This window comes from Aspergillus puulaauensis, chromosome 5 (assembly GCF_016861865.1).
Source record: "Aspergillus puulaauensis MK2 DNA, chromosome 5, nearly complete sequence".
In the NCBI taxonomy this organism is placed as follows: Eukaryota; Fungi; Ascomycota; class Eurotiomycetes; order Eurotiales; family Aspergillaceae; genus Aspergillus; species Aspergillus puulaauensis.
In genome coordinates this window covers 1,292,582-1,319,810 of record NC_054861.1, presented here as the reverse complement: position 1 = coordinate 1,319,810, position 27,229 = coordinate 1,292,582, and the positions used below count along the sequence as shown (strand labels likewise).

At 49.1% G+C, this 27,229-nt stretch overlaps 8 protein-coding genes across 8 annotated transcripts; 5 read left to right on the top strand and 3 right to left on the bottom strand.

Moving 5' to 3' along the window:
* Positions 1-795: 795 nt before the first annotated feature.
* On the top strand, positions 796-3,392 carry APUU_50502A (uncharacterized protein; the record flags this gene model as incomplete). The annotated part of the gene is made up of 3 exons (XM_041705506.1): positions 796-1,521; positions 1,583-2,942; positions 2,992-3,392. 3 exons carry the CDS (start codon positions 796-798, stop codon positions 3,390-3,392), a joined length of 2,487 nt encoding a protein of 828 aa, XP_041557985.1.
* Positions 3,393-3,742: 350 nt separating this feature from the next.
* Positions 3,743-4,308, top strand: APUU_50501A (uncharacterized protein; the record flags this gene model as incomplete). The annotated part of the gene is made up of 2 exons (XM_041705505.1): positions 3,743-4,008; positions 4,158-4,308. 2 exons carry the CDS (start codon positions 3,743-3,745, stop codon positions 4,306-4,308), a joined length of 417 nt encoding a protein of 138 aa, XP_041557984.1.
* A 392-nt stretch (positions 4,309-4,700) lies between these two features.
* On the bottom strand, positions 4,701-6,852 carry PUF6 (uncharacterized protein; the record flags this gene model as incomplete). Its single annotated transcript, XM_041705504.1, has 2 exons — positions 4,701-6,412; positions 6,465-6,852. The coding sequence occupies 2 exons, from the start codon at positions 6,850-6,852 to the stop codon at positions 4,701-4,703; spliced, it is 2,100 nt and encodes a 699-aa protein (XP_041557983.1).
* A 1,014-nt stretch (positions 6,853-7,866) lies between these two features.
* APUU_50499S (uncharacterized protein) lies at positions 7,867-8,757 on the bottom strand (the record flags this gene model as incomplete). The annotated part of the gene is made up of 4 exons (XM_041705503.1): positions 7,867-8,238; positions 8,300-8,434; positions 8,512-8,540; positions 8,598-8,757. 4 exons carry the CDS (start codon positions 8,755-8,757, stop codon positions 7,867-7,869), a joined length of 696 nt encoding a protein of 231 aa, XP_041557982.1.
* Positions 8,758-11,622: 2,865 nt separating this feature from the next.
* APUU_50498A (uncharacterized protein) lies at positions 11,623-12,658 on the top strand (the record flags this gene model as incomplete). The annotated part of the gene is made up of 4 exons (XM_041705502.1): positions 11,623-11,667; positions 11,717-11,734; positions 11,783-12,359; positions 12,441-12,658. The coding sequence occupies 4 exons, from the start codon at positions 11,623-11,625 to the stop codon at positions 12,656-12,658; spliced, it is 858 nt and encodes a 285-aa protein (XP_041557981.1).
* A 507-nt stretch (positions 12,659-13,165) lies between these two features.
* On the top strand, positions 13,166-14,391 carry RAD51 (recombinase RAD51; the record flags this gene model as incomplete). Its single annotated transcript, XM_041705501.1, has 4 exons — positions 13,166-13,252; positions 13,316-13,395; positions 13,450-13,517; positions 13,580-14,391. The coding sequence occupies 4 exons, from the start codon at positions 13,166-13,168 to the stop codon at positions 14,389-14,391; spliced, it is 1,047 nt and encodes a 348-aa protein (XP_041557980.1).
* A 425-nt stretch (positions 14,392-14,816) lies between these two features.
* On the top strand, positions 14,817-18,887 carry APUU_50496A (nucleoporin Nup120/160; the record flags this gene model as incomplete). Its single annotated transcript, XM_041705500.1, has 3 exons — positions 14,817-15,456; positions 15,523-17,664; positions 17,719-18,887. The coding sequence occupies 3 exons, from the start codon at positions 14,817-14,819 to the stop codon at positions 18,885-18,887; spliced, it is 3,951 nt and encodes a 1,316-aa protein (XP_041557979.1).
* Positions 18,888-19,970: 1,083 nt separating this feature from the next.
* On the bottom strand, positions 19,971-25,312 carry abcB (putative ABC multidrug transporter; the record flags this gene model as incomplete). The annotated part of the gene is made up of 15 exons (XM_041705499.1): positions 19,971-20,301; positions 20,370-20,762; positions 20,819-20,899; positions 20,953-21,571; positions 21,629-21,744; positions 21,791-21,862; positions 21,922-22,045; positions 22,100-22,441; positions 22,497-22,659; positions 22,718-23,505; positions 23,557-23,790; positions 23,864-24,143; positions 24,198-24,424; positions 24,473-25,010; positions 25,088-25,312. 15 exons carry the CDS (start codon positions 25,310-25,312, stop codon positions 19,971-19,973), a joined length of 4,533 nt encoding a protein of 1,510 aa, XP_041557978.1.
* Positions 25,313-27,229: the final 1,917 nt, after the last annotated feature.

The window sequence follows — 27,229 nt, the reverse complement described above, 5'->3', positions numbered from 1 at the left end:
AAAAAAGAAAAAAAAACGGTTAGTTTCAAGCTTATGTAGGCTAGGAGACGGGGTAAATTGAGCCTCCATGATTTTGTCTTGCGGTATGGCTGGAGAACAATGCAATTGTTTGTAGTCTGGTCTGGAGATTACTGGAACTATAGAAAAGAAGACGAATGAAGCCTGAAGACTACTCTCCACTGTCCAGAGTAGAACTGCGGTTTATCCTCGGCAAGCAAGCAAGCCACGAGCTGTGAAGTGTGAAGCAACGGCGTGAGAGATAAAGATCAGCGGCGCGAGGCCAGAAAGAGTCAAGGGTTCTGCTGCTAAAATGCCTGAAAGATTGGATGCGATCTTTGCCTGTTTTGGCGGGCATCAGGAGAGACTCAACGCCCGGGGGAAATCGCAGAACGCGCAGGGATTTTTATTGCATCTTCCTTTAATTTAACCGCTATAGAAGCCAGCGTTATCGCCATACAGTAATTTCCAGTCCCGCCCTGGGCATCGTCTTATCCTTCACCCTTTTCTTGCCGTCTTTCTTTTTGTCTCGGCCGTTGATCCTGTGTCCCCCAATCGTGGCCCGACAGCCCTTGCAGCTCGCCCCCTGCAGCTTCAATTTCTCTCCAAAGTCAAAGCGGACTGAATCTGATTGACTGGCCTCCAGCTGCAGTTGCGACACTTGCAGATGGCCCATGCTTAGAAAAGCGAAAAGGGGGAACGATCGCGGACATTGTTTACATCACCTCAAGACTTGTGCCCTCGTGCTGGTACCAATAGCAGACCTTCAGGCAGGACGGAGTTGATACATCAGCCGCCATGTTTTCGACACAGCAACAGCCTCCACCTGCCATCCCGCCGTCGCCGACTCTGTCCAACCCGGACATGATCCTGCCCTTCGACGACAACGAGCGAGAAAACTCCACTCCGTCCCCCCCGTTCAACCTGCCCTCGTTATCCCACTTGCAGTCGTTCTACGAAAACCGAACCAGCTACGCAAACGGATACAACAACCTGGACCCCACCAGGAATACTGGCGCGCCGAGGCCCCAGAAAAAGCCGTTTCCGCGCCACACGTGGATGCACGAGGGCCACGACGCCGCCAGTCGCCGCTTGTCGGATATAGGCGAGGAAGACAGCGCGTTGTCATATCGGTATGGAGCAGTTGGTAGAAGCGCGCAGGAGATGATGGCTCGGCAAAGCCGTGTTTTGGATTCGCCGCTTTCGTTCCGCGAAGCAGACCCCTCCGATGTCACGGAAACCAGAGCGCACAGCAGCTCGTCAAACTCGACTATCAGCGGCGGCGCAAGTGAGACATCGTCCGTCGATGGGACAAAGGGACGCGCATCGGACTACATGGCTGCGCAGGAGAGCCGGGGATCACTCAGTGAGCGTCGCGCAGCCCCTGAGACCTCCAGTGGTGCACAACCGAGCGCAAACGCGCCCGCGGCCAATGAAGGGAAGGGTCCGGATGAAGATGCTCCTGCTGTGATTCTGGAGAGCGAGGCGGAGCGAATTTTAGAAAATGCGAAGAAACGGCTGTCGGTATGTAGTTTACAGTCTGGTTCGTTTGGAAATGTGGTTGGCTGACCCTTGGTTCTTATAGCTTATGGAAGGGAACCTGACGCGCGCCCGCTCTACAATGCGCTCGACTACCCCATCAATGTCGTCGTCGCCAGTGCCATCCGCTTCATCTCCAGGTCTCGGACAACCCGTTGGCGGCTTGTATCAATCAATCCACCGTGCGGCTGACCGCAGGTCTTCGATGCTTCGGCCGCGGCAGACATATGGAGGACAAGACACATCCAATAATCGGCACTCTCGAGTTTACAGTGAGACCAACCTGCCGTCGACGCAGCCAAGTTCCGAGACTCGCCTGTCGCGTTCCGTGAGCGCTATGGGCTCGAGTACCAGTTCCAATTTCCATAATGCCGACCGGTCTTTTCACTATGCACCCAATCGCGCTTATTTGACTCACCGCGCATCGGTCTCGTCTATAAATCAACATAGCTCAATGCAGCCGCACGGAGAGCGCGAGTCTTCCGACTCGCCACCAGTATTCGACGAGCAAGAAGAGGAAGAAGAAGAAGAAGGGAAGGCAATTTCCAATATGGAGGAATTCAACTCAGCCTACCCCGTAGATGATCTACCTTCTCGATCCCAGTCTCAGCTCCATGTGCGAGATTTGCAGGACCAGATGAAAGGGCTTCATATCAAAATCTCGACTCTGAAAATCAAGGCGCAGGAAGACGGTCTGCGACGACGCAGTCTCCAGAGTTTGCGCACGCCCAGCCCTTTGACAGCCGCAACCCACTGGTATGCGAACTCTCTTGATCCGTCTGAACGCAATAGCCACCTCCATCCGAGCACCGGCTACGGACAGTCCCTTGCGTCTCCGATTAGCAGCCAAGGTGGCAGCGGACATACATCCAGTAGTAATACCGACTCAACCCTTCTTGTCCCGGAGACCGTACCGTCCGAGGCCAGAGCATCCGCCGACGACGCTATCCTGCCACCGTTTGAGCTAACCGATCATGAGGATGATCAGTCGACCGCGGAAAGCCTCTACGAGGATGCAGAAGAGGATATTGACCGCGAGGCGTTGGAGGAAATCTTACGCGAACCTCTTGATGATGATCTTAATGATGAAGAGCTGGGAGCTTTTCCTGGGGCAGCACACCATACTGATGATACTCCGCACGAAGAACGCGAGGATGCCTTTGACTACGAGCACTTTATTCTGCATAGCGCACTAGGCAATTACACCCAGGCACGACTCCGCCGGCAAAGCAACGCGTCGGAGACGTCCGTCGAGACAACCCGGCCAATTCGCGAGCGACGCTCCATGCGACACTCCAGGTCCAATAGCGCAAACTCGATATCCACCGTGGCAACCTTTGCGACGGCCGCGGAAGGCCAAGATGATGTTGACAGTGTCTTGTACTGGGACCGGAAATTTAACGATGGTAAGCTCCTTTTAACACGACAATCTGAATAAAAAATTAACAATGTTAGAACTCGACCGTCGCTATGTAGACGAGGAGGACCCAGCCGGCGTGCAACGCTCTGATTCCGAGGCATCAGACCGCACGCCCCGGAAATCGCGAGTAGAGAACCTCGCTTCGCAGCGTCCTGATTCCGCAGCAACAGGCTCGGCTACACCAACGTCTCTTGCTTCATCGCTCGTTTCGACTGTGCGAGCTGCCGCAAGCCCACATCCAAACTCTGTCAACAGTCAACTAGGGATCAACGAGGATGACACGCGGCTACTCGAGCAGCTCTTTAAGAGTTTAGGTGACGTTTGTATGGAACTTCAGGAACTCACGACGTCTCCCGAATATGATGAAAAGCAGGCGAAGTTGCTCAGGCGGCGATTGGAGGCCGCAAGACGGGTGCTTGATGGAGAGCTTGACTGATGGGTCTTTCTTAACTATAATTTTTAATTGTTGGAGATTTGATTGTGATACCCATATATATTTAGTATATACATATATATATTCAATTTACTTGATTTACGCGATCAGATACTACTCGGCATAGTATTCTATGTACGGTAGATGGCGGCGTTAGAACCACCACAACACGTGGTCGACGCGCCACGCGATTTCCCTTCCCAATCAGGAAAAACCGAATCATATCAATCATCCTTACTCTTACTCGATCTACAGTCGAACTTCACTCTCCACTACGTCCCTTGCCTACATTTATCTATATCCTCTCCTCTCTACATTATCCACCAGAGCGCAATATCGAGATCCTCTTAAAAATGACAAACCGCCGCCTTCTTATCTTTCAAGAAACACCCCTCCAATCCCCCACCAACCCACTCACTCCAACCCCAACAGCCCATGGAATTCAATATCAGCAGGGCCATGCACAGTTCCAATACATCCCAGTCAACAAACTCGGTCTGCCCGTACACGGTCCGGGATCATTGCCTGAGGGTCTAGGAGTAGGGAGTCTATTGAACCTGCCTTTGCGGGTGATCACGGCTTTTACGGAGATTTTTAATGGCGTGAAGTATAAGGGGTGGTATGTACTACTCATCCTTCGTCCTTTTCATTGCACTTCTAATTCCTTGGCGACTTGCCAAATGAAATGTTATTTACTTCTGCCTTTTTTTTTTTTTTTTTTTTCCCTGCTGTAGATTGATAGTCGGGATGCTAATATGAGATGCACAGGGCAATTGTAGCGGCGGGGCCGTATAACGACCCGACATTGGGCGTGGGCTCGCCTGGCGGCGTTGGCGGGACGGGCAAGTTCTATGCCGTTGTGTTAGAGCAGGTTTCGTCTCCAGAGGCCTCTGGCTCCGGAAATATTGGGGGTGCATGAATTTGAATTATTTTTGTATTTGTTTCTCCTTGTTCTTCTCATTCACATTGTTGGTGGGGTTTCGGTTGGTTGGGTTTGGGTGTACGAGTGTATAATAATTACTCGTCACTTGTGACAACGATTATTGGTGTGCCATGACTTTGAGTGGCTGGAGAGGCTGCCATTGGCGTGCTTGGGCTTTGTATAGATTATTTTCTGCTGGATTGGGATGGATATGTAAATACTCCCACTAATATGGATACCCTGGTTTACTTTGTGTATGAATTGGATGATATCGGCAGGCTGACCTGGATTGATTTTGTTACTTGAATGGGAAACGACGAAGATGAATATGAAGAAATATGCTTTTCTGTACAATAACTAGGGAATAAATCTAAATATGGATATAACTCCTACGCGATCTTCTCCAGCAACAGCTTCGCTCCACTACTGGCAGGCCCCTTCTCAGCCTTCGACGCCTGCTCCAGCGCCTTCTTCCCCTTCTTCAACGCCTTCAGCAGCTCACTCTTCTTCTCGAAATCGTCCGACTCTGTCAACGCAACGACGACGTACACGTTCGACCCCGTCGCCCACGCCATTACTTCTCCGCCGATCTGCTCATACAGCAGTCCGTGGAAGTTCAGCGGCGGCGAGACCTTCTCCACCTTCTTCTCGGCGCTGTTAAACCGTCCACCCTGGACAAGCGACTTGAGCATGCGTCCAACGAATGGTGAATCCTTTGTATCGGAGCGGGACTTGGCGGCTTCAGCGACGGCAGCCAGCGCGGCGTCCTTCTTGCCATCCGAAGGGTCAGCGTCAAAGAAAACCTCGGCGAGGAACTGGCAGCCGAAGCTGGTTTCGAGAAGTGAGTCTGCACGGGCGGTGATGAAATCAAGGATGGCCGGGGATGCAGCTTTGACGAGCTCCTGGCGACGGACGGAAGGTTCCTTCTTTGATGTTTCTTTGCGGATTTCGCGGATTTCGTCGAGGACGGCGTTGTCGCCCTCGGGGAGGAGCCACTTGAGCTTGTTGTTGCTGGCGAAGGGGTATAGGATGGGAATGCGGGCTGTGAGGTCCGTGGTTTGGAAAAGGAGTTCTTCATTGCGGGCTTCCTCGTCTGAGATGTTCTGGTTGAGGAGTTCAGGGAAGATGAGCTTGGAGGTGAGCTTTGTGTCATCAATGACTTCGTACATGGCTAGGATGACGAGATGGCCATTAAGATCACCGGCCATCATCTTAATGGTGTCTTTGTAGAAGCGGGTGAGTTGTTTGCGGTCCTTTGCGTTGGAGTATGCGAGGGCGAGGCACATGAGGCGGGCGCCGGACTTGGTGAACGCGAGGTTCTTGACGAGGTCGCCTTCCTCGTCGCCCTTGATGAGCTCAACGAATTCGGTGGCTTCGGTGCTGCCGGGCTTTATGATGAGGAAATATTGAAGCATTGCGTCGTGGAGCATCGTGAACCCGGTGGTCTTTTTCTGGATGAGCTGGTTGATGAGCTCGAGAAGGAAATGCATGATGGTTGATCGCTTCGCAGGCTCGGCCTCGATGATTTTAGAGAGATCAGCGGTTGGTGTCTTGTTGCTGTTGTCTCTGAAGATGGCGAACTCGGCGCCATACCACTCCCTAAGAAGGTTGGCTTTCTGCTCCTCCGTCGCTACCGTCCGGTAGATGTCGTCAAGAATCCATGAGCCCTCGGGGTGGCGGATCAAACGCTTTACTTTGCCGTAGAACTCGGCGATAATCAAGTCCCGTATTTCAGAATCGCAGTGTACGATCAGCTTGCCAATCAAGAATTTGGCGTATTTGCTCTGTGCCAGTTCAACGTAGCTGCCCTTGAGTTCCCGGGCGATCTGCTTACGTTGCTCGACGTTTGCATATTTCAGCGCCGTTTGGATAACACGGACAGAGTCGTGCTTGAAGACGAAATCCTTGACCCTGCCGGTGATTATGTCGAAAAGCTCCGCGATAAGCTTCTTCCTCTCCTCCAGAGGGACGTGCGACTTGCGACGCAGGCGCTCCCATAGTTTCTTCGACCGGGCAATCTGATCGGCATTGGGTTTTGCGGCTTTGCGCTCTTGCTGCAGGGCTTTCTGTTTGATATGCGACTCGCGGGACGAATTTTTATCTAGTGCAATTAGCAAGGGTAAAGTGAGTGTGATAAAAGGACAAGGACATACTCTTCATCTCCTCACTTTCCTGAGACTTCAAACTTAATTTCTTCTTGTCCTTGACTTCAACTTCTTCGTCCTCATCGTCGTCCTCCGCATCGACATCGTCCATTTCAACATCATCTTCGGCATCATCTCCGTCCTCGATCTCGGAATCTGAAATATTATCGACATCGAAGTCGTCGTCTTGATCAGAGAATTCATCCTCCTCTTCCTCAATGGGCTTCTTCTTAGATGCCTTCTGATCCTTCTTTCCGGACTTCACATCCTTTCCCTTTGCACTCTTCTGCGTCTTCACTGGCACTGATTTGCTCTTCGTTGAAACAGCGGTCTTCGTCTTCGTCCGCTTCCCATTGCGGTCTTCACCGGTATCGACACGGCGTTTTACTCCAACCATAGCGAAAATTAGGTTCGATTAAGCAAAGTAGAGTATTAAGCAGCTCCGACAGAACCGCATAAATCTTGCCGACTTTTTTTTTACTGCCGATAATTTCTCAGGCGGTCGGGGTCCCAGTGTTTGCACTGTTTGTGCTGCAACGATAAGATTGTTAGGCAAGCGAATTTTATAGTCGGTCCAATCAGGTTCTGACAGTATACTATCGCTTGCAACGCAGCGAGTTGTAAAACACCTTTAACCAAAGTAATGATTTGAGTGTAATTGAGTCTAGGGAAGTCTGAGCGGCTCTAAATCTACTGCTTATGATCACGTGAAATGGGGTATATATATCTTTTTGCGAGTGAAGAGTCAACTTTACACTTTTTTCTCAAACCCCGTAAATCTGTGGACGGCATTCACAAGACCTACCTTAGTCTTTAAAAAGGTATTTTGAATCTATTGATCGCGTAGACCATCTTCCAAGGCTGGAGATGCTGGTTAACACATCCGCCCCACTTAAGTGGCAGACATGATGCTCTTTTAACGACCACTTCGACTTCTCAACAGCGCAAAAAATTTCCAAAGTCTACAACAATTTATCAAAAGTCGAAACCTGATAGCCGAAAATTTTTCGACGCGCAGGACTTCCTGCGAATAAGAATACCTTCGCTTTTCGAAAGCGAGATCCATTGAAGTTCATGCAACTAAGACTCGGTGCCCTATACGGCATCTGGGAACTGTTGTCGGAAAATGCTTGCACTGTTCGCTTAGCTAAGGTTATGGAAAGCAGACAATATAAATCGTTGATATTCTCGATTTAAACCGATATAAAGCAATCCAGGACATCCATTAATATTATAGCAACCATCCAAGATGAAGAAAAGCCGCTCCATAAAGCGGGTACGGTATAGATATAAAATGCAAACATCACTCCAAAAACACCCATTTATTCATAATCCCAAGTGTCCAATTCGTCGAGTCATGCAATGCGCTTAGCGTCCAGAAATCAGTGATCGGCGTCTGTGACGCTCACAATCACGCCTCACGCACTTCTGACACCTCGGAAGCGACCGCATTTTTCATCGGGCGCATCTCCGAGCTGGGTGGCACTTGAGTGGCCTTTTTCCGGCCAGGGAGATGAAATCCGAGATGTGATGATTGCTTGGTTCCTCCAGCGTCGTTCGAAAAGTCGCCGAAGCGGGAGAAAATGCCCTTCTTCTTGGGCTTTGCGTCATCATCGTCGTTGAGGCCGACGTCCTCGAAATTGTCCTCCTCCATTGACTCGGGTGTTGGTCGGTCGCCTAACTTCTGTCCCGACGAGGAGGTTATGCGGGAGAAGCGCGAGTCGAGGGAGGTGCGCGAGGGCATGGCGTCTGGGTAGGTTACGGGCGACCGCGCGGAGATATCCTATGTATATTTTGTATGAGTTTCTGTTGTAGTTTCCGGGGACACTGAAGGATTGACTTACGAAAGAGCGACGGTAGGAGTCGAAGGACTCGCGCGATATTGAGAACGGCTCATTGTCATCGACTAGACTGCGGTGGTTCGACGACCGTGACATTCCAGACTTGCGCCAGAAGCTCTCTTTCTCTGGTGGTGATGGCTGCTACCGTATTAGTTTGCGCGTTCTCTCTAACCAGGGATCTGGGGGGGCGATGAGCGAGAGACGACTATACATACCGGAAGATAAGCGCCGTTGCAATCGACAACTAATCAATCAGTTGTTAGTTGGATGGTTTTGTCGCACAATAGATACCAGTACATACCGCTGAGTTTGTACTCGGGAGGCTCAGTTTCTTGACTTTTTCTGATGCTCAACGGGGTCGAGCGGTGGCTGTCTTCAGAAAATCGAGTATCGGAGTGAAGGTCGGCTTCCCCGCTGTTGGTACCGGGCTTTCGTCCCAGGAAGTTGAGAAACGGAGGCATCCGGTCGTCTGTTTACAAAACGACTGGTTTTGAAGAGAGAATATGAATCGATAATGGGTAAACCAGGGGAAATGGAACGGCAATGCAAGGGGAAATATCTTCTATAGAGTACCACGTTCAGGACCTCACATGATCGGTGGTTCGGTGGTCCTGGGCGGCACACCTGGATTTATGGGGATCGCCCTGCGAACATTTAGTGCCCGAGGAACAACGTCATAGATTGTTGTGGAGGGTCAAAGTCCCTGTTCGATCGCTGTCGAGATTATGCCCGGTATTGGCGGGTGGGATAAATTCTAAACGACTTGGCTAAATTTCATGCTTCAGCGAAAGTTTCTCATGGATGGAACCTGAAATTCCCAACTCTTCCCCGAAGCAGTTGTCGCCCACAACGCAGCAACTTTTCCCAACCAGTTCAAACTCGCGTTCATGCCAGACATCGCCCAAACTGTGGAGATTCCAGCCTTATGGCTTTGAAAATCCAAGAACTCCTTGTCAGGAACTTCTCAAGTCAACCATTGGAAACCAATTGCCTTCCTCCGGAACTTCGTTCCTGGACCGTCCCATGGATATCGCGTCGTACCTTGAATTCCACTACATACACCTTCCTTACAGTTTTAGCACTCAGGGCAACGTCTGACCACAGACCTCGTAATCGCTGCCACTAAGGTTGAGAAGTTTCCATCCACATGATGCATGTGATTCCATGGCCCGGACCTTATTCCATATGCGCTTAACTTCTGTGACTAGGGTTTTCGGGATGTCTGTCCCGGGAGTTCTGCTGCAGTTCTTCAAAGGTATTGGCTCACATCTCTAACGATCAGCTCTCTGTGTTGCTTTTTCTACAATAAACAAAATCGCCACTTTATCGGAACGATGGGCCGTGGTTTCTTGCTACAATGGGGTCTCCTTCTATAAACATTGAGGCTTCGGTTCCCCGAGTCGAGTTTGAGCTCTGGAGGGTTGTCGCTTCCCAGTCCTGGTATTCTGGGTGTTTCCCTGCCAATCTGAGCGTCTTCCCTATTCATATGCAGAGACCCAGATATGTTTGGGACAGCTGAGGTTTTGGTCATCTGCTAAGTTCCGGGTATGAGATCACCCAGCTATAGGTGCAGTTCCCCATCATCCAATGCTGGCCACTGTATGCACTTGACTCGCTGTTTGGGTTTCATGACCACCATGGGAACTTAATGTTCCTAGAGTAAAAAGGGCCGTCCCTCGCCTCCAGAGTTTCTTCCCTTGTCCACCTTCCCCCACCTTCCCCCAGTGACAACTAACTCCTCGACGCTCAGTATCAGTGGCTTGTCTACCACTCAACTTGCTCCGTTAAGTTTTCCAGAGTCTTATATCTCGATACCCTCGACTTTCTCGCTACTCGCAGAACCGCAAACATGCACTGTTGCTCCCAGATCGTCCTTACTGCTCTTGCTCTGGTCTCGTTTACCAAATGGGCTACTGCAGCCCCGGTTCTTGGAATGGGCAGGGGTGGAGCTAAGGACAATGGGACTATGTCCATACTTTCAGATAGATCTCGCTGCTCTGATGACGTACAGTGCAGTCCTGGAAGCTTCTGCAACACTACCGATGCAAATGGGCTGCTGCGGCGACGTATCTTGCGGCCAGGGCCAGAACTGTAAGTCCGCGCCATGTCTTTCGATAGGGAACGTCGTATGTCGCAAGGACGATAGCACATGCCTCCCGAACGAAGACTGTTGCTCTGCAGGATGCCGGCGGGAGTATCTAATCTTTGGGAAGATCCGTTGCCTCCCGCCCAGGTGATTTACATTACTTCTTCCCTTGTCTTATTCTTATTGTTGTGATTATTTACGTGTACGATGTTTTATTTTTTTATTTTTTTTCCCTCCTGTGGTTACTAGGTATATAAGAAAACAACAATACATATTCGCGGGCTTGATCTACCTATTCAACCATGATATATATCTCTTTCAATGTACGAAGTAGGCGTCGCGGATATTAGGAGGGACTCCGCCAAGATAAGCGACCGACAAGTGTGCACACACGAATTTTTAACACTTCATTGTGAAAGAAATCTGTATAATATAAATTTGATTAATTTTTGCGAAATACAATTCTGAGTCTCACAAAATCGAGCAGCAGGTCATAATTCATTTAGAGCCAAAATAAGTTTATCTGTCATGGATAGTCGAGTGGGAGGTTAGCCGTTAGTCAGTGACCTTGCTAAGGTCTTGGCCAGCGTCAACTGGTGCCCAGTACGAATCCTGGGGTTGTCGATTGTACTCGTGCGAGTAATCCACGAACGCTACACGGCATTAAGCAATGGAAGTGACCCTTGAGGGAAGCAATTCTGCAGAGACACTTCCACCCTGGGGTGGCGTCATTGGATTACACCGTTGCGTTACAGGGAATCTGGCTGTTTGGCTGAACGACTATTTTTTTGTGTTATTTGATATTTAATTACAGCTTCCTCAGTTAAAGTGATTTTTCTTTCTCTTGTTCCTACGTTCAATAATTGGTATGTTTCCCTCCGCTAACACCGGCGCGATGTAGGTCGAGGAGGACTGGACGCATGTGGCTTCCATAAAAGTCTCCATGAGAATCGCACCTGCCGTATCAACATTGTCCATCACTGTCACTTCAGCACCTTGTCAAGCATTATGGACCAGCCTTGCAGCTGCATTCGCTCTTATTTTCTGCATGGTATATATGTCGTTGCTTTATTATCACCATATTCAAGGGTCTTGATGGACCGGTGATGAGATCTTAACTCGACAACCTATGTCTTTTAGTTCCTCGATATAACAATACCCCGCTACTCAATTTGCCTTCGGCCGGCCGAGAAGATCTACATCGTCAGACTCCTGAGACGTATGAAATTCAAAGTTCAAGATGAGCTTCTGGAAGGGTTGGGCGTTGTGGCAGAAGCTGAGCATCGTAGGTACATCGACCTACTAAAAGTGCATAATGACTGATCATTTTATAGGCTCTTGCGTTTCTCCTGGTAAGGCGATGTGCATATGCACCCATAAAAAACTACTGACGTGCCAAGTTCCTCGTACTCGTCTACTCCTTCACCGTTCTCACGTACAACCGGAGAAAGGTGAGGAAACAGGCTGCGAAAGAAGCAAATGAGCGAGCAGAGCAGAAGGCTGAAATGGGCGAGGTCGGGTCCGAGTCAAACGAAATTCCATTCGGCGCCACAGCGCTGGAGAAGGGGATTGAAGTCGAGGGTATTTGGACCATGAAGCGACACTCCATTGCTAAGCCACCAACAGTTTCGGAGAAGAGGAGATCATCAATACTGGGTTCGCTGCTCAGACACAAGTCGACGGCCAGTAGTTTCCAGATGCCTCACACGCTTGACATCACTTCTACCATCGGGGATGATTCGCATCGCAGCTCGGGAACCGCAGATGGCAATGCTGAGAGTGTACTTGAAAGCATTCACATCGACACGTTTCGTTCGAGCCGGCCTCCAAAGCTTGACATTGGTGGAATGGGCCCTGGTGACCGTGAGGGACCAAAGCTAGTTGAAAACGAGAGACCTCTTTCTCGTCCGTGGTTCGTTTCTCGTAGCTCATGGATGAAGCCTATTATGGGATACAAAAGAATGTCTGTGCGTGACGGTGAGTACACACACCTGGCAATGATGACGCCCCTCTTTAATTGACCGACATAAAAAAATGAATGTTGCTTATACTTTACAGGGCGTCGTCGAGGATCGTCCGAGGATTTCAGACGCAGATTCAGCAAGCTCTTTGACGAGACCTTGCCGCCAGGACCGCCACGCCCAGCTGAAAGGTTTCAACTGACCCCCATATATCAAGAGTCCAACGAGAGTAGTGGTAGGCCGTCCTTGGAGAGTATTATCGAGCAGCCAGTTATTACAGGGTCAAAGGTGGAAGTCCAAAAACAGCAAGGTTGATCGCTTGGGTGAATGTTGCGTTATGCATGTATATCTAGGATATTGTTATCCTCTGATATGGGTTGTAACAGTAAGATCCATACTGGATTTCTGTACTTAAGAGTTGCCTGGTCGGGTTATTGTATTTTTCATCCAATTCATTGGCAAATTATTTGCAAAAAAAGTAAATGTGTAATTCGGTTTGTTTTCTAAGGCAGCAGCAGCCTAGCCTGTGCCTGGAGGCACGTGATCTCGTGATGGTCGAGACGCGTCTCGATCCCAACTCCAAGGCAAAAGAGAAGATCACAAAAGATTGTCGTAGCAACAATCGAACTTCGCCTTCGGCAGCAGTCGCACAGAAATACTCAACAGCCAATAAGGGTCTTATAAAGAAGAACCCGTTTTCGAACTGAGGTCTAACTTCTGCGAGGTATTGAGGCGCGAGCGAAGACGCGTATTTTGTTGGGCTAGCCGTGGCAAGCCTGTTCAAAGTCTACGATTTTTTACGTTAATAACATTTGATCCAAAATGACGGCAGATATGGAGAGCCAAAATGAACACGATGACAGTGGACTTCCAGGCCCTGGAGCTCCCACTCCACTGTCAGCTCTGGAGGTAAGAACTTCGCCCTTTTCATCACCGTTGTTCAATAGACGTGAATTAACCAGTATTGTGCAGGGAATGTCAGGATTGACGTCTAGAGATATCAAATTGTTTGTGGATTTTGGACTTCACACTGTTGAGTCTGTTGCATATACGTACGTTCCAATCCTTATTCTACAGGAGAATGATTCACTCACTCACGATTCTAGTCCAAAGCGTGTGCTCGAAACAATTAAGGGTGTCTCGGAGCAGAAAGCGAATAAAATATTGACCGAGGGTGAGTTTGTCTATAGGAATATTTGTATTACAGAATGCCAGCTAAAAGATCTCGGTTGATAGCGGCGAAACTCGTCCCGATGGGATTCACGACGGCTACGGAAATGCATGCTCGACGAAGCGAACTTATCTCAATCACAACTGGTTCTAAGCAGCTGGATACTCTCCTTGGAGGTGGCATCGAGACGGGATCAATCACCGAGATATTTGGCGAGTTCAGAACGGGAAAGAGTCAGATTTGCCATACACTGGCTGTTACGTGCCAGCTGCCATTTGACATGGGTGGCGGAGAGGGAAAATGTCTCTATATCGACACCGAGGGAACTTTCCGGCCGGTTCGTCTATTGGCTGTTGCGCAGAGGTTCGGCCTTGTTGGGGAAGAGGTTCTAGACAACGTGGCTTATGCTCGTGCCTATAACTCAGACCACCAGCTGCAACTGCTCAACCAAGCTTCTCAGATGATGTGCGAAACGCGGTTCTCACTTTTGGTCGTCGACTCGGCAACCTCGCTGTATCGAACTGATTTCAACGGCCGTGGTGAGCTGTCAACTCGCCAAACGCATCTGGCTAAATTCCTGCGTACCCTGCAGCGTCTGGCTGACGAGTTCGGTATCGCTGTTGTCATCACGAACCAGGTTGTTGCTCAGGTTGACGGCGGACCGAGTGCGATGTTCAACCCCGACCCAAAGAAACCAATTGGTGGGAACATCATTGCGCACGCAAGTACGACAAGACTAAGCTTGAAGAAGGGAAGAGGAGAGACTAGAGTCTGCAAGATTTACGACAGCCCTTGTCTTCCGGAGAGTGATTGTCTCTTTGCCATTAACGAGGATGGCATCGGTGACCCCAGCCCGAAGGACCTGGAGAATGACTGAGACAGTGTGATTGCTTTTGTTAATTGCTTTATGATGCGACGATTCACTGATTCACTGATTCATAACTTCTGCTTTTATTGTATCTGGCGCACTTTATTCAGCACATATTTTTATGACCTAGCAGTATGGCGATTGCATAGTATGGAAAATACCATTAATTAGAGTAGAGAAAGAATAATATCCATCATACTCGAGATATCGTTCAAACAACGTGATAGTGGTAGGTGGTGGTGTAGATTGATAGTGCAGGCGGTGATGCGCGTTTCGGCGCCAAGACCTTGTTTTTTCAGAGTTGCGGAAGAGCTTCAACCCAGCTTTGCCTTTCAACTGCGTCGGGTTGCCAACCACTCCTTTCTGCACCCCCGACGATGGAAACCTGAATCGAAAATTGAAAATAGAGGAAGGAGGTCCGTTGTCAATTCGCTATGGCGAAAATTTATCAAGATACCCAGGTCGATCTCCGGCCGTACTCGCCGAACACCATCGTCAACATCCCGATTCCAACACAAACAAGCTCACAAAGCCGAACCCGATTCTCGATTTCCTCCCTCACCGGCGTCGACGAACATGTTGCGAAAGATGAAGACGAGTTTTCAAGACGATATGTCGCGACACAAGGATCTGTTTATTTCCGCAAACGCAACGTCTACCCGCGAGCGTTTCTCTGGAGAGTTGTTAACGAAAGCAAGGTTTTGGAGATCCATTGCGTGGATCTGACCAAGGGCGGCGTTGAAAACCACGAGTATAATGTTACCTTGCGATTGGACTTCCAGGAGGAGATTCTGCCGGCGGGTGTTGCTCTCGCAGACTTGGAAGACCATGAAGTGCTGAATGTGTTTGTAATCACGGCCTCCAAGGAGCTGCACACCCTTGCACTGCGCCCGGAGTTCTTTAGGAGAGCAGCATCGATTGATGAAAACATTTCGGATTGGTGCAAATCCTATGTTCCGGCACCTCTGGCCTTTTCACACCCGCATCGATTGCACGCGAGTAGCCCGCTGGAGCTGTTCATTTCCCTGGACAACGGCGCGCTCCTGCGCTTGACCCGGAAGGCCGGTAGTGATGGTAGGTCTTGTCTTCTACGGTTTATATTTGCGCGAATCTAGTTAGCTAACATGTTACTCTTTCCAGGCTCGAGTTGGTCCCCCCTTACGCTTGACGAAAGAACCTGGGGTGCTTCAATTCGGGGATTGGTTAGGTGGAATGCCCAAACTTCTATCAAATACGGCGGTCGCACACTCGATGCGAATGTAGCGAATGCGATCGCCACGACATCCGATCAGACATATGCTTTTGCGGCCTGTCTGAACCACACGCTGAAGATTTGGAACCTCGCAACGAACAAGTTGGTGGCGACAAAAGACTTACTTGGTCGTGAAATACAACAACACGAAGCCTTATCGTACTCGTTGAACCCATCCGAATCGTCATTCATCCGCGTATTCAACGTTGAGAGAGCTTTGGATGGAGGATACCGCTATTACGTCGTGACATACTCGCCTTTTGAAGATGGGTGCTTTAAGTTCTGGGCTGTTAAAGGCGGGCTCACCACCCCCTTGGTGATTGAAGATCTTTTCCCCGATGATACGCTGAGGCCCTCGGACCCCGACTCGAGCGGAAATATGTTCTGGAGTATTGCTGATTTCGAGGTCAAGCCGGCTGAAGAAGGGAAGCGCATGGAGCTGTGGATTTTGTGGAGGAACAGTGGTCTCTACCGACTATACACCCTTCACTTTAACTTCGAATCTCTAGTTTCGGATTGGGAGAGCAATTGGACCTCTGCAACGTCAGATAGTCGCAGACACGAGCCCCCACCGCGCGCAGCATCATCCGATGTCGTTGACCCGACAGAGAAGTGGCTAGAATATCTCCTACAGCCGAATAGGTACTCATCGGAGGTCCTCGAAACCGCTTTAGCAATTTACCGGGAAGCCCTCAAGCCCCTTTCATCGTCAAGCTCGCTGAAGAAGAGCGCCCCTCTCTCAGAACGACTGTGCTCTACCATCGCAGCTACAGTGTCTCTCCGAAAATTTGAAGATGATGAGATGGATTTCCCACGGTACCGGACAGATACAGACTCAAAGTGGCGACAGTTTTGGCAGGTTGTAGACGATCTCAATAAGAAGAGATTTGAACCTGTCAGTCTCGCCTACGACTCGTACTACGAAACTCCCTGGCTGCTTCTTACGGATAGTTGTGCAGTAGTCCGGGAATGCAGCTCAACAGAGCTTCTCTTGCATAACCAAGGGCCTGTGCTTCGAGATGATGGTCCCAAGATTGCGGACCGCTGGAGGCACCGGAATCTGGACTCGGAGCTCGGTGACCTGTTTGAAGAAGCATCTCACTTGATGACAGCCGCATCCGACTTTAGAAAGAGATTCTCGGCCGATCTTGATGCGGCCTGCGCAGGTGCCATCGATGCTGAGATCTTTGCGGAACCTTCATCGTCTGTTCAGGATAGGATGGATGCTTTCCGTGACCGGTGCGACTTTTCGGAGCAGATTTCTAACCAGACTTATGACGACTTAATCGCCGAGATGAACCAGAAGCTGAACATTTATATGCTATCCAGCGAAATATTCTTCAAAATACTCGAGACTATTCCGCTTGGGTTCCCCGGAAAAGACTCTGACCTCCTTCCTACACATTTCGGAGTGAAGGTCACCGTGAATGGCGTCCAGGAGACGATTCTGTTTACGCAGAACATTCTCATTGATCTTTTGGTACTTGTTGTGTTTGTCGACGGCGAGGTGCAACAGGAAGATGGCTCTACCTTCGATGCAGTTGAACTGTTCGTTGAGATAGTTACCCTGCTTCGAGAGTATAAGATGATGTCGTGGCTGAGCTCAAATACGCGGAAGGCATCTGTCAGATCCGAAATGGCAACAGAGGATTCGTCAGTGCCTTCATTTTCTTTAACCACTCCACCTGTAAACGTCAAGGATAGAAGAGTTGTGACTGTCTTGGAGGATTTATTCGCGACGGATATTAAACCCCGTCAGGCCATTGGCGTTCCCCAGAGCTACACGCTCACGCTTGGGATTCGAGATGTGCTATCCTGGGTGACTCGCCCAGGTGAGGTGGCCTACCCTAATGCCTTGGTCTACATACAATGTGACCTGATAGCCAAGGGTAACATCGACCTGGCCTGGGATTTCCTGCGCTTCCAAGTAAGCACATCCTGGTCAACTTATGTTAAGGGTCGTCTGTATGTGGCCATGTCCGAGCTTGATACCGCAGCCTTGTACTTCAGAAAAGCTGCGTATCTCCTCTGTAAGTAATCGCAACCTTTACTTTACTGGTAGTCTGATACTAACCATGTTTTAGCTTGTGGAAAGCCGCTGGGCAACCTGCACGAGATGTCCTCGACTCTGCTCGACATTGTCTCTGTGGATTGCTTTCACAATGGACTTCCGAAGTATTTCCAACATGTGCTGTCGATATTTGAACAGGCCCGCGCGTTTTCCCATGTTTCGGAGTTTGCCAGCTTAGCATTACAGGCCCTCAGTAGTGAGCATGGGAGCGAGCAAGACCCGGAGGTCTCGCGATTAAAGAACGACCTTCTTTCGCGCCTCTTCTCTGCTTCGTTGCAGATCTGTCAATTTGACCAGGCATATTCTGCACTCTCTCGGTACCAAGATTCGGCACTGCAGAAATCCTCCCTGACTTCCCTCATCACCAGTATTCTGGCCGCTTCAGGTTCAGGTAGCGCTGGGCTTGAACAGATCCTTCATTTTCCGACATCACTCATTCCTAACGTTGCTGTGCACGTAGACGAGATCTTGGTTTCTCTCGCGCAGAAACAACCCTGGTCTACTTCTCTCTTGGACACTACGAACAAGTGGGCTGAAGGCACGGTAGACTACCAGAGAATCCTACAAGCCTACCGCATCAAACGTGGTGACTACCGTGGAGCAGCAGAAGTTGCCTACCACAATGTTGAACGCCTCCGCCAGGCTAGAAACACATCCGCCCACCACCTACTCTCTAAAGCCAAAGCAGGCGACGCTCTCCACATCCTAGAGGAAGACGATCCAGAGAGCAACGAAATCAGACACGAGTTATTATCCCTCATCAACCTCCTCGCATGCGTGGATAAGAGTGAATCTTATATCCTGGTCGACAAAGAAGAACCTCGTTCAGCTGCCAGCCGCAATAGCATGAAGCCACCCGCAGCAGCTGAAGACGACGATGGTAATGTCTTCATGGATGAAGCAACAGCTTCACCTAGCTCCCGCCACGGCTCGATTTCCAGTCTCAGAGCCCTATCCGGCAAGTCCAACGGACAATCCATTTCATTCCCGCAGCCTGCCACCACTGGGCACGGTCTCCGACGACGAGTCATAGTCACGCTCGACCACCTACGCCGCGAGTACCAGTCTGAGCTGGACAGGGTTAGCAGGATCGAACGCGGCGACTGGGAGTTTGGTCTCGATGCCGGGTTCGACCTTAATGAGATGGTGCCTGATAATGATGATACGATGCTGCTTGCTTGAGGTTCTGGTTCGGACCCGGGATCAACAACGACCTGATTTCATATACAAGTTTCTAGATATTTTCGAAGGGGTCTGTTTTTCATGCGTTTTACATTTTGTACCTTATTCATCTTATCTGTTTATTCCATCTCTTGCGTGGTGTATGGTGGTTCGAATCTATGTAGGTAGGGTAGCCATTTTTTACTAGGTATCTGTGGATTTCGTAAGGGGACGAATCAAACTAGGATCTGACAACAACTCATATACCGACAGGTAGTACGTACCTTTACTTTCATTCTTTCCTTTTTTTTTTTTTTTTTTCCTTTCTTTCTGGGTGTCAATTAAGACTAAGAATCCGTACTACCTAATCATTGGTGTCCAATGCCGCTGCAGGCAACAAGGCAACAATGCCCGCAGGTGTGAGTTGTCCACCAATTGACCCGGCCACCGAGATCTGACATGACCCCAACAATAATCAATTAATTGTGATTCCGGAAGCCCGAAAGGCCGAAATTGCGAGTCTCATCGATTTTGGAAGTTCCCGTGGAATTATTGGAGGAAGCCCGGCCGCTGTTTATGTTGGTTGGTTGGTTCGATGTCGTTGTACTCTGCCAGTCCTCTGCCCCATCTTATAGACGACCTTTTTTGGAGTCCGTTGATGATTCCTTGTGCAATCCCTATTTATGCGCTTCTGATGGTTTGTCACCCCCCTTTTCCCCCCTCATCATCATAATCATTACTATTATTACTATTTTTTTTATTGGCCCAAGTACTGCTCTTTCTTTTTTGGGGAGACCCTGCTATATGCCGTGTCCAGGGTGTTGTGCTTGGTAGATCAGTTTGCCGTGGCGTTTGGAAGGAGCTGAAGGTTGCGGTCCAGCTTTTAATATGCGAGACTATATATTCAATAAATACTGTCAAACAAAGGAAGGACGAACTAGTCACACAGAAGGAAAAATGAAAGGAAATGCCGTAGGCGGGAGGTCAAATAGAGTTAAACCAATATAAATTAAATAAAATCCAAAAGGAAAGTAAAAGAGAGAATCAAAATACACACAGTAATAGAAAAAAAGGAAGACTGCAGGTAGAGCAGACAGCCAGAGATCAAACAGGCCTCGGAACCACCTCCCCAAGCCCATAGGTAGACCCGGACCCAGACCTCGACTCAGATGCAAATGCAGATGCAGACCCAAACCCAAACCCAAACCCAGCCTCCAAGTTATATCCGGCGTAATACAACTGTCTAAAATGCGAGCCCTCCTCGACGAGCAGGTCGTAGGGTACGCCGGTCTCGATGATTCGACCTTCCTCGAGCACGATTACCTTGTCGTAGTCGAGAATAGAATCGAGCTTGTGCGCGACTGTGAGGATGGTATGCGAGCCGAATTTCTCGCGGATGACACGCTGCATGATTTCGTCGGTTTTGGTGTCGACGCTGATGCATAGCATGTCAGTATATTCATTGATGGCTGGGTGAAGAAGGGGCTTAGGGTTTAGACATACTTGCTGGTGGCTTCATCAAGGACAATGACATTGCCAGGTCTCAAAATTGCTCTAGCCAAACAGAAAAGTTGCTTCTGACCGTGGGAGAGATGCAAGTCATCGATATCTGCATCCAGGCCGCCGTTTTCGAGGACCTTGGTGTGGAGGTTGACGGATTTGAGGGCGTTGAGAATTGCTTGGTCTGAGACTTTGCTTGATCCGATGGTGGAGGCTGTTGGGTTTGCATTTACTCTTACGCTCCCTTGTATGAGGAGAGGGCTTTGGGAGACGCCGTTGAGATGTGCGCGAATCTCCTGGCGTGGGAGCTTCGTGAGGTCTAGGCCGTCGATGGTGATGCTGCCGCTGTGAAATTCGATCATTCGGAAAAGACTCATGATGAGGGAGGTTTTGCCGCTTGTTGAGTTGAGTTAGTGGAATGTTTGGAGTGGATGGGGAGTACGGTGATTTACCTTCCTGTCCTGCCGCAAATACCTATTTTTTCTCCTGCTTTGATTGATAGGTTTATATCGTTTAGGATGGGCTCGGAGACTCTAAGTTTTGGTTAGTGGTGGTAACTAGGGATATAGATAATTTGGGACAGTACCTATATTCCGCGGACAAAGACTTGAACTCGATGTTTCCCTCAGCAGGCCAGCCCGGTGGGACTGGATCACGCTCTTCTGGTAGATCTTCAGAGTGGACTGTCTCAGTGAAGGTCTTGACACGTAGTATTGATCCAATGTGGGTTTCGAGGTTAGTCCAAAAAGTCACGAGGAGCTTAATGCTTTGACTGAACATGATGACATTCAGCAGTGCTACACCGACATAGCCTGCACTGATCTCTCCCCGTAGCACGACCACTAGGATAATGAGAAGCACTGCGATGCCTGCAACTACCATATCCAGGGTGAGAGTGAGCCAACGTTGGACGGCGTAGAGAAGGTAGAAGGGCCTTTGAGAGCGATCGAGAAGCTGGTAGTGCTTTTCTTGTAATGATTGTTCCCAACCGAATGCTCGCAGCGTGACCAAACCACTCAGCGAGTCGGTAAAGTGGGAATACAAGGGTGCCTTTGCTTCGAGATCTAGAAATCGCAGCTGCCTTGACGTGCGAAGGTATATTTTCTGAATGGCATAGACAATTAAAAGAACAAAGGGAAAAGAAATGGCAGCGTATTTAGAGGCGATGCCCATAAAGATCATTTGGCATAAGCAAAGAACGAAGGCTATTAGAAAGACATGTAAGTTGATGTTTACGCATTGGTTTAAAGCAGGAGACTTACTGGCAAATGTGTTAATTGCTGCAATTGGCAGTTCCATGTCGATGAGCTGCAAATCCTGACTGAACCTATTAAGGATGGAACCACTGTCTGTGGTGGAAAAGAACAGCATGGGTGCGCTACTCTTGTTAGTATACTTCGCAAACGTGCCTGGTGATTAATTACCTTAGAACTGTGCTTAGAAGTCGCCTGTGAAATGCTTCACCAGACTTAGGCACCATTTTTATGATCATTTGCCTGTAGTTTACACAGTAAGTCAGACAGTCTGTTGACACGAGGATGTTAGGAGTACGAACCAGGCTCCTGCCACCAGAGAGAGCATCGCTACTACCCCAAGCATTGCGTATATACCTAGATAATAGCCTGTGTGTTTTCCTGGATTGGCTTCGTTGGAACTCGCCCACCATTTCACCCAAATGGCTAGTCAAATTGTGTTAGTATAGGGCCTGAACTGATATTCAAAATCGAACTTACTTGGAAACGATATGCAGAAAATAAAGCCTGCAATCGCCACAGCAAAAAATATCGACGACATCCATCCAATGGACCGGATGTAATACAAGTAGACAGATATATCGCCATTTCCCCTGTAATCATGTGATTCTGCTTCGGGGTCCTTATCATTTATGTCAAGTTGTATGTTAGGCTTTTCCATTTTATCATTTTGGCCCATCTTGATATCCGTGTCGGCGTGGCCCAATGAGAAAGTTGAGATATAACCACCCGCTGAATCGAGTGCTGCGAAACTTCCCTGTTCGGAGATATATCCGTGTTTGTCGAGGACAATGATATGGTCAACAAAAGGGACTCGTTTGACTGTCAATCATAATGTTAGTAATAGAATACTCGTATCTTGGAATGAATAACTTGCCTGAAGATGAAGCAAACAGCACCGTTGCGCCAATTGAGCGTAGAAGGCCATGGTTTCCTACCAAGTGATGGAATATATGGTTTTCCGTTTCTGCATCCAGACTGCTGAAGACGTCGTCGAAGATGACGAGCTCCTTTCTGGAATATACTGCCCTTGCAATTGCCTATATGTAACAAAGCGTGAGCCGCAGTTAAAGAATGAGGGAGATATTCAGGACTTACAATTCGCTGACTCTGCCCTCCACTAAGAGAGATACCCTTGCTACCAATGATAGTCTCATCTCCACGGGGAAGTTGCTCAAAATCCTTCGCCAAAGCGCAGGCATTTATAACAGACATATACCAGACCTCGTCAAAGGTGGACATCCCGACAATGCAGTCTCGGATTGGTGCATTCATATGCCAAGGTGACTGGTCACAGAAGGCCACGCTTTCTGTTGCGAGCTGGATAGCCCCAGACCTGCAGGGCACCTCGCCAAGAATGGCTTTGAGCAGCGTTGATTTCCCACAGCCCGATGGCCCGATTAGCATCGCAAAAGTCCCGGATGGGATGGTTATAGTCATGCTCTGTACGCACGGTTCCTTTTCCGGGTCCCATCCGAAGGATCCATTCTGAACTGCAATCATCTGGTGAGGAATGGGTGATAATGAACCTTTAGTGGAGAATTGTGAAGAGTCAGACTCGCTGACAGCGACCTCTGATTGTGCGACTAATGCGAACTGTTTGGATACTTTCAGCGGGTTGAAGGGGTGTGCGAGGACTTTGTCCCTTGGGTCAATGTGGCTTTCCTTTTCTAGGAACCCTTGAATTCTTGCGAAGGAGCCAACAGACCCAGCGAATGCCATTAGAGCCATCACAAGTGACAATAGCGGATCAGCTAAGAGGGAAAAGAGTGATAACGCGGTGTACACAGTGGATGTATCCAGGGCCGAATCTTGACCTCTATTATGCGCAATACCTACAAAGGCACCGAATGCAAATATGGGAGCAAATATCCTGGTCAACCAAGCTGTTGGGGTATGGGTTAGCAATAGACAGGAGCAGGAGCATAGTAACTGACCGAAAGCCATATTCCAAACCAAAAGCTTCCTGAACTTCTCTGAAATCCCAAGCTCATCCGTCCGCAGACCGTGGACAAATTTCATAAGAGAAGACTGAAGTCCAAGCATTTTAATCCCTTTCATGGAGCCTAGCATTGATGAGGTTGCAGATATACGTCTCTCAATTGCCTCAAGCCACATGGCTTGCCTTGCTACTACAAAAGCCATTCCGCCTAAGCATCCCACTAGAGCCACTAATCGCAAGAATATTCAGTTAGTGATGTCTAGAGGGAATTCAGAAATCGAATCAGAAAGATAAGAACGCACCAATGGTCACTCCAACCGGAACCACACAGGCAACGCCTAGTTCCCTCTCCAGAAGGAAAATTGCCAATGCAATTTCTGCGACATTTGCCCACATTTCGTGCATAGTTTGCCAGCCTTGAACGATTCGCTCGACATCTGCGCTCATAAGGGTCACCGACTCGGCTGGATCGGCGTCTTTGAGATTCAAAGCGCACGCCTTTTTGTAAACCATTGACACGATGGCGCCTCTGATCATTGTTATTGCTCGGTATGTCAGGTGCTGCTGCTGTCCCATTGTCACCTAGAAATCCTCCATCAGTATTATTGGTAGACAAAGTCAAGGGCAAGTACTCACTCCTAGTCCAATGTATACGAGGATATATGCCCCGATCAGCCCATAACCAACATTGTTCGTTGCGCCGTTGATTGGCTCCGTCGAGAATGAAAGTGACCTATGTAGTAGGAGTGGCTGACAAAAGTTCAAAGCGACAAGGAGTGCTCGCGGGGGGATGGCAGCGCAAATATGCCACTTGAATGTTTTGAATGTCAAGAGGAGTAGGGTATTCGGATCTTTCTTCGAAACTAAACTTTGTTAGCAAGAGAATTATGAGATAGTTTCCAGGATGCTACCTTTACTCCAAGCAGTTTCAAGAGTCCAGTGCAGGCGCTTCGAAGATAGCTGCTTATCAAGGACATACAGATCCTCCACGGCGAGGGATTGGTTGAGCCCTCGTCTGAACAAAGGATTTAACCACCAAAAGAAAGTCTTGTTGAATATGCCCCCAATAGCTTCTGGAGAATAATCTTTGTATTCTACCCGGAGTATTGACCTTTTCTCCACCATCTCGAGTAAGAGAAGAAAGCATTTGAGCGCAACGGTGACCGATGTCAGCGCCGCGATTGTTTCACCAGTTCCTCCATTTTCACGAAGCCAGAGCGTCCTTGTTTTTGCGATATCGAAGAGGAGCGTGGTGAAGAGAAAGATATTGAGAAGGAAGGAAGGAAACGTGGAAAAGTTGTGTTCTGCGTAGGAGAGGAGGGAAAGGAGGAAGAACGCGGAGGTGAGAATGGCGTTGACGGCGATGGAGGCATCGGTTCGCGAGGTCGAGGGCCGCGCCCATTGTGTCGTTAATCCGAGCTGCACGATTCCCAAACAGATCCATGTAGACTATTTGGGTTACGCAACTGGTGAGTAATGGTATTTTGAGGATTTGGAAACGAGATAGAATGCGCTCTCATACTCACAAGTTTGGCGTAGAGCAAGACCGATGGTACCACTTTGCGGGGCTTCTTAAACAAGTGCCATATTCGCCATGGTAGGATCAATGCTATGATTGCTAAAGGTATAATACCAAGAATCACTTCTTCAAAGAGAAGAGAGAAATCAAAACCCCCTCGACATGATGATGGAATTGGGTGTAGATGGTTGTCAGCCTGGTGGCAGAAGAGAACAGGAGATTGGAGCGCCATCACTGCCTTCTACAGTAGGCTCCCATGAGAAATGTATACTAAGTATTGATGATCTGCGATGACACCTTATAGCGTGGGAACCTTTTGGGGCGTTGTGAGGCTTCGGTTTGTTTTCCCTGCTTTGCGCCTATTAGTTGGTTTGTTTTTCTGGCGTTTCACTGGATAGATATAGTGAGTTGGGTTTTTTTTTTGCGAAAGGACCCACGTTATCGTTCAACGTACTTACAGACAGATGTCCCAATATTGGGCATAAATGGCGAGGATGAACTATAATACAGTCTCTGGCAACTACTGTAGTAACGAACGGACGGACCAAGGTACAACTCGAGAGGCAACTAAGATAGCACTGAGAAATTGGTCGTAAATAGTAACGAATGAAACTCCAGGGTAGTTGGACCGGAAATAGGCCGTGGGAGGAGGAAGTAATGTGTCATCGTTTTTTGTCCATTGAGTAGCTGAGCCCTAAATCAGTCTACCCAGCACTCCAGCCAGGAGAAAAGGAGTACACCAGTGGATGGAATATCAACATCAGTTTTGTCTCCTGCCGCCTGACACTCCCCGATTGGCCTTGTTCGAGCACCTTACAGGGAAAAAGTGTGATTCCATGGGATGCGAAGTATAACCTCCCAAGGCTCACAAGTAGTGGCAATAACTCCTGACCCCTCGCATGATGCGTGTGACAATCAAGTTACTGGAGCAAATCCCCGACCAACACGAGGAGCCATGCAGTGTAACATCAAAGCCCTGCGAAGACTCCTGAAGTGATCGCTCCCCGAGCCAAATCGAATCGGTGGTTATCTTGCGCATCGCCTGAAATTTCCGATACATATGTGTGTGCTATGGGTTCTAGTTGTGGGCCACTTGCGCTAGGCATGCATGGTAAGCGTTTGCAGAAGTCGGAAAAAAAAAATTCTTCGAAGTTGATATGCCTCCACTTTAAGATGTACAGACATGGTATCATGGTGAGGTCAGGCTTAGGGTAGCTCTCTTCCGCCGCTTCAAAAAGAAGATGCTCATCCGCGCGGTGAATGTTGCAGCACAGTAGATCATTTATGTAGGCATTTTTGGCTCTGATGATCTGAGAGGCACCTGATTGCCCGATTTTAATTTCGACGGCCACAAGCCTGATGACGCCGAGTTTTGGTAGTGACCATTTCCTTTAGCAGTGGTAGGTGGAGGTTACCCCATAGGCCCATGCGCGATGCCGGTGGCCATTGTTGCAAACGCACCTGGCGGGCGTTGGGATATTCCTGATTTCCATTTCATAATAATAATAATCCTACGCCAACTTTGCGTCTTCGCCCATTGTCACTTGCGTGTCCAGGCTGATTCTTCCGGATTCGCTCGAGATGGGGCTTCGGCGGCGACTGCCAGCAGAGGCCGAGACTTGTTCGCTAACAATACCCCTGTCTTCCACTGCAGACGGCCCGAACGGGGTTTGTTGGGAAGAACTGCTAGCTGGTGGGCTGTGACAGCGGTGTTTGTTAGCAGGGAAGTTGGCAAGCAAGCGAGGATCCCCTGTCAGGCGGCGCGGGATCCGCCGGCGTGATGAGTCGCAGGGCCTGGGCAGCTCCAGCTCATTCCTTGCTTCCAGAATCCAGGCCCCAACCCAATTCACATAACCTGTCATAAACTATATTTATAGTACCTGGCGGCGGCGGAACGGAGATCCTGATCTCGGTCCATAATTTATTATGCCAGTTTTTCTGCAAATTGTCTCAGGTACCCGACCCACTAAAAACAAGTGCCAGTCGGCGCTTGACAGGGAACCGTTCTTAACCGAAAGATCTGGGCCTCTCGTGGCGGCGCTCTACTGCGCAGGTAAACAGAGCGAGAAGAAAAGTTTCGAACGCGGTCAGTTGGAGGCATACCCAGACACCCAGGCAGGTTAGGTTGTCTTGGAAGATATGCCATGGG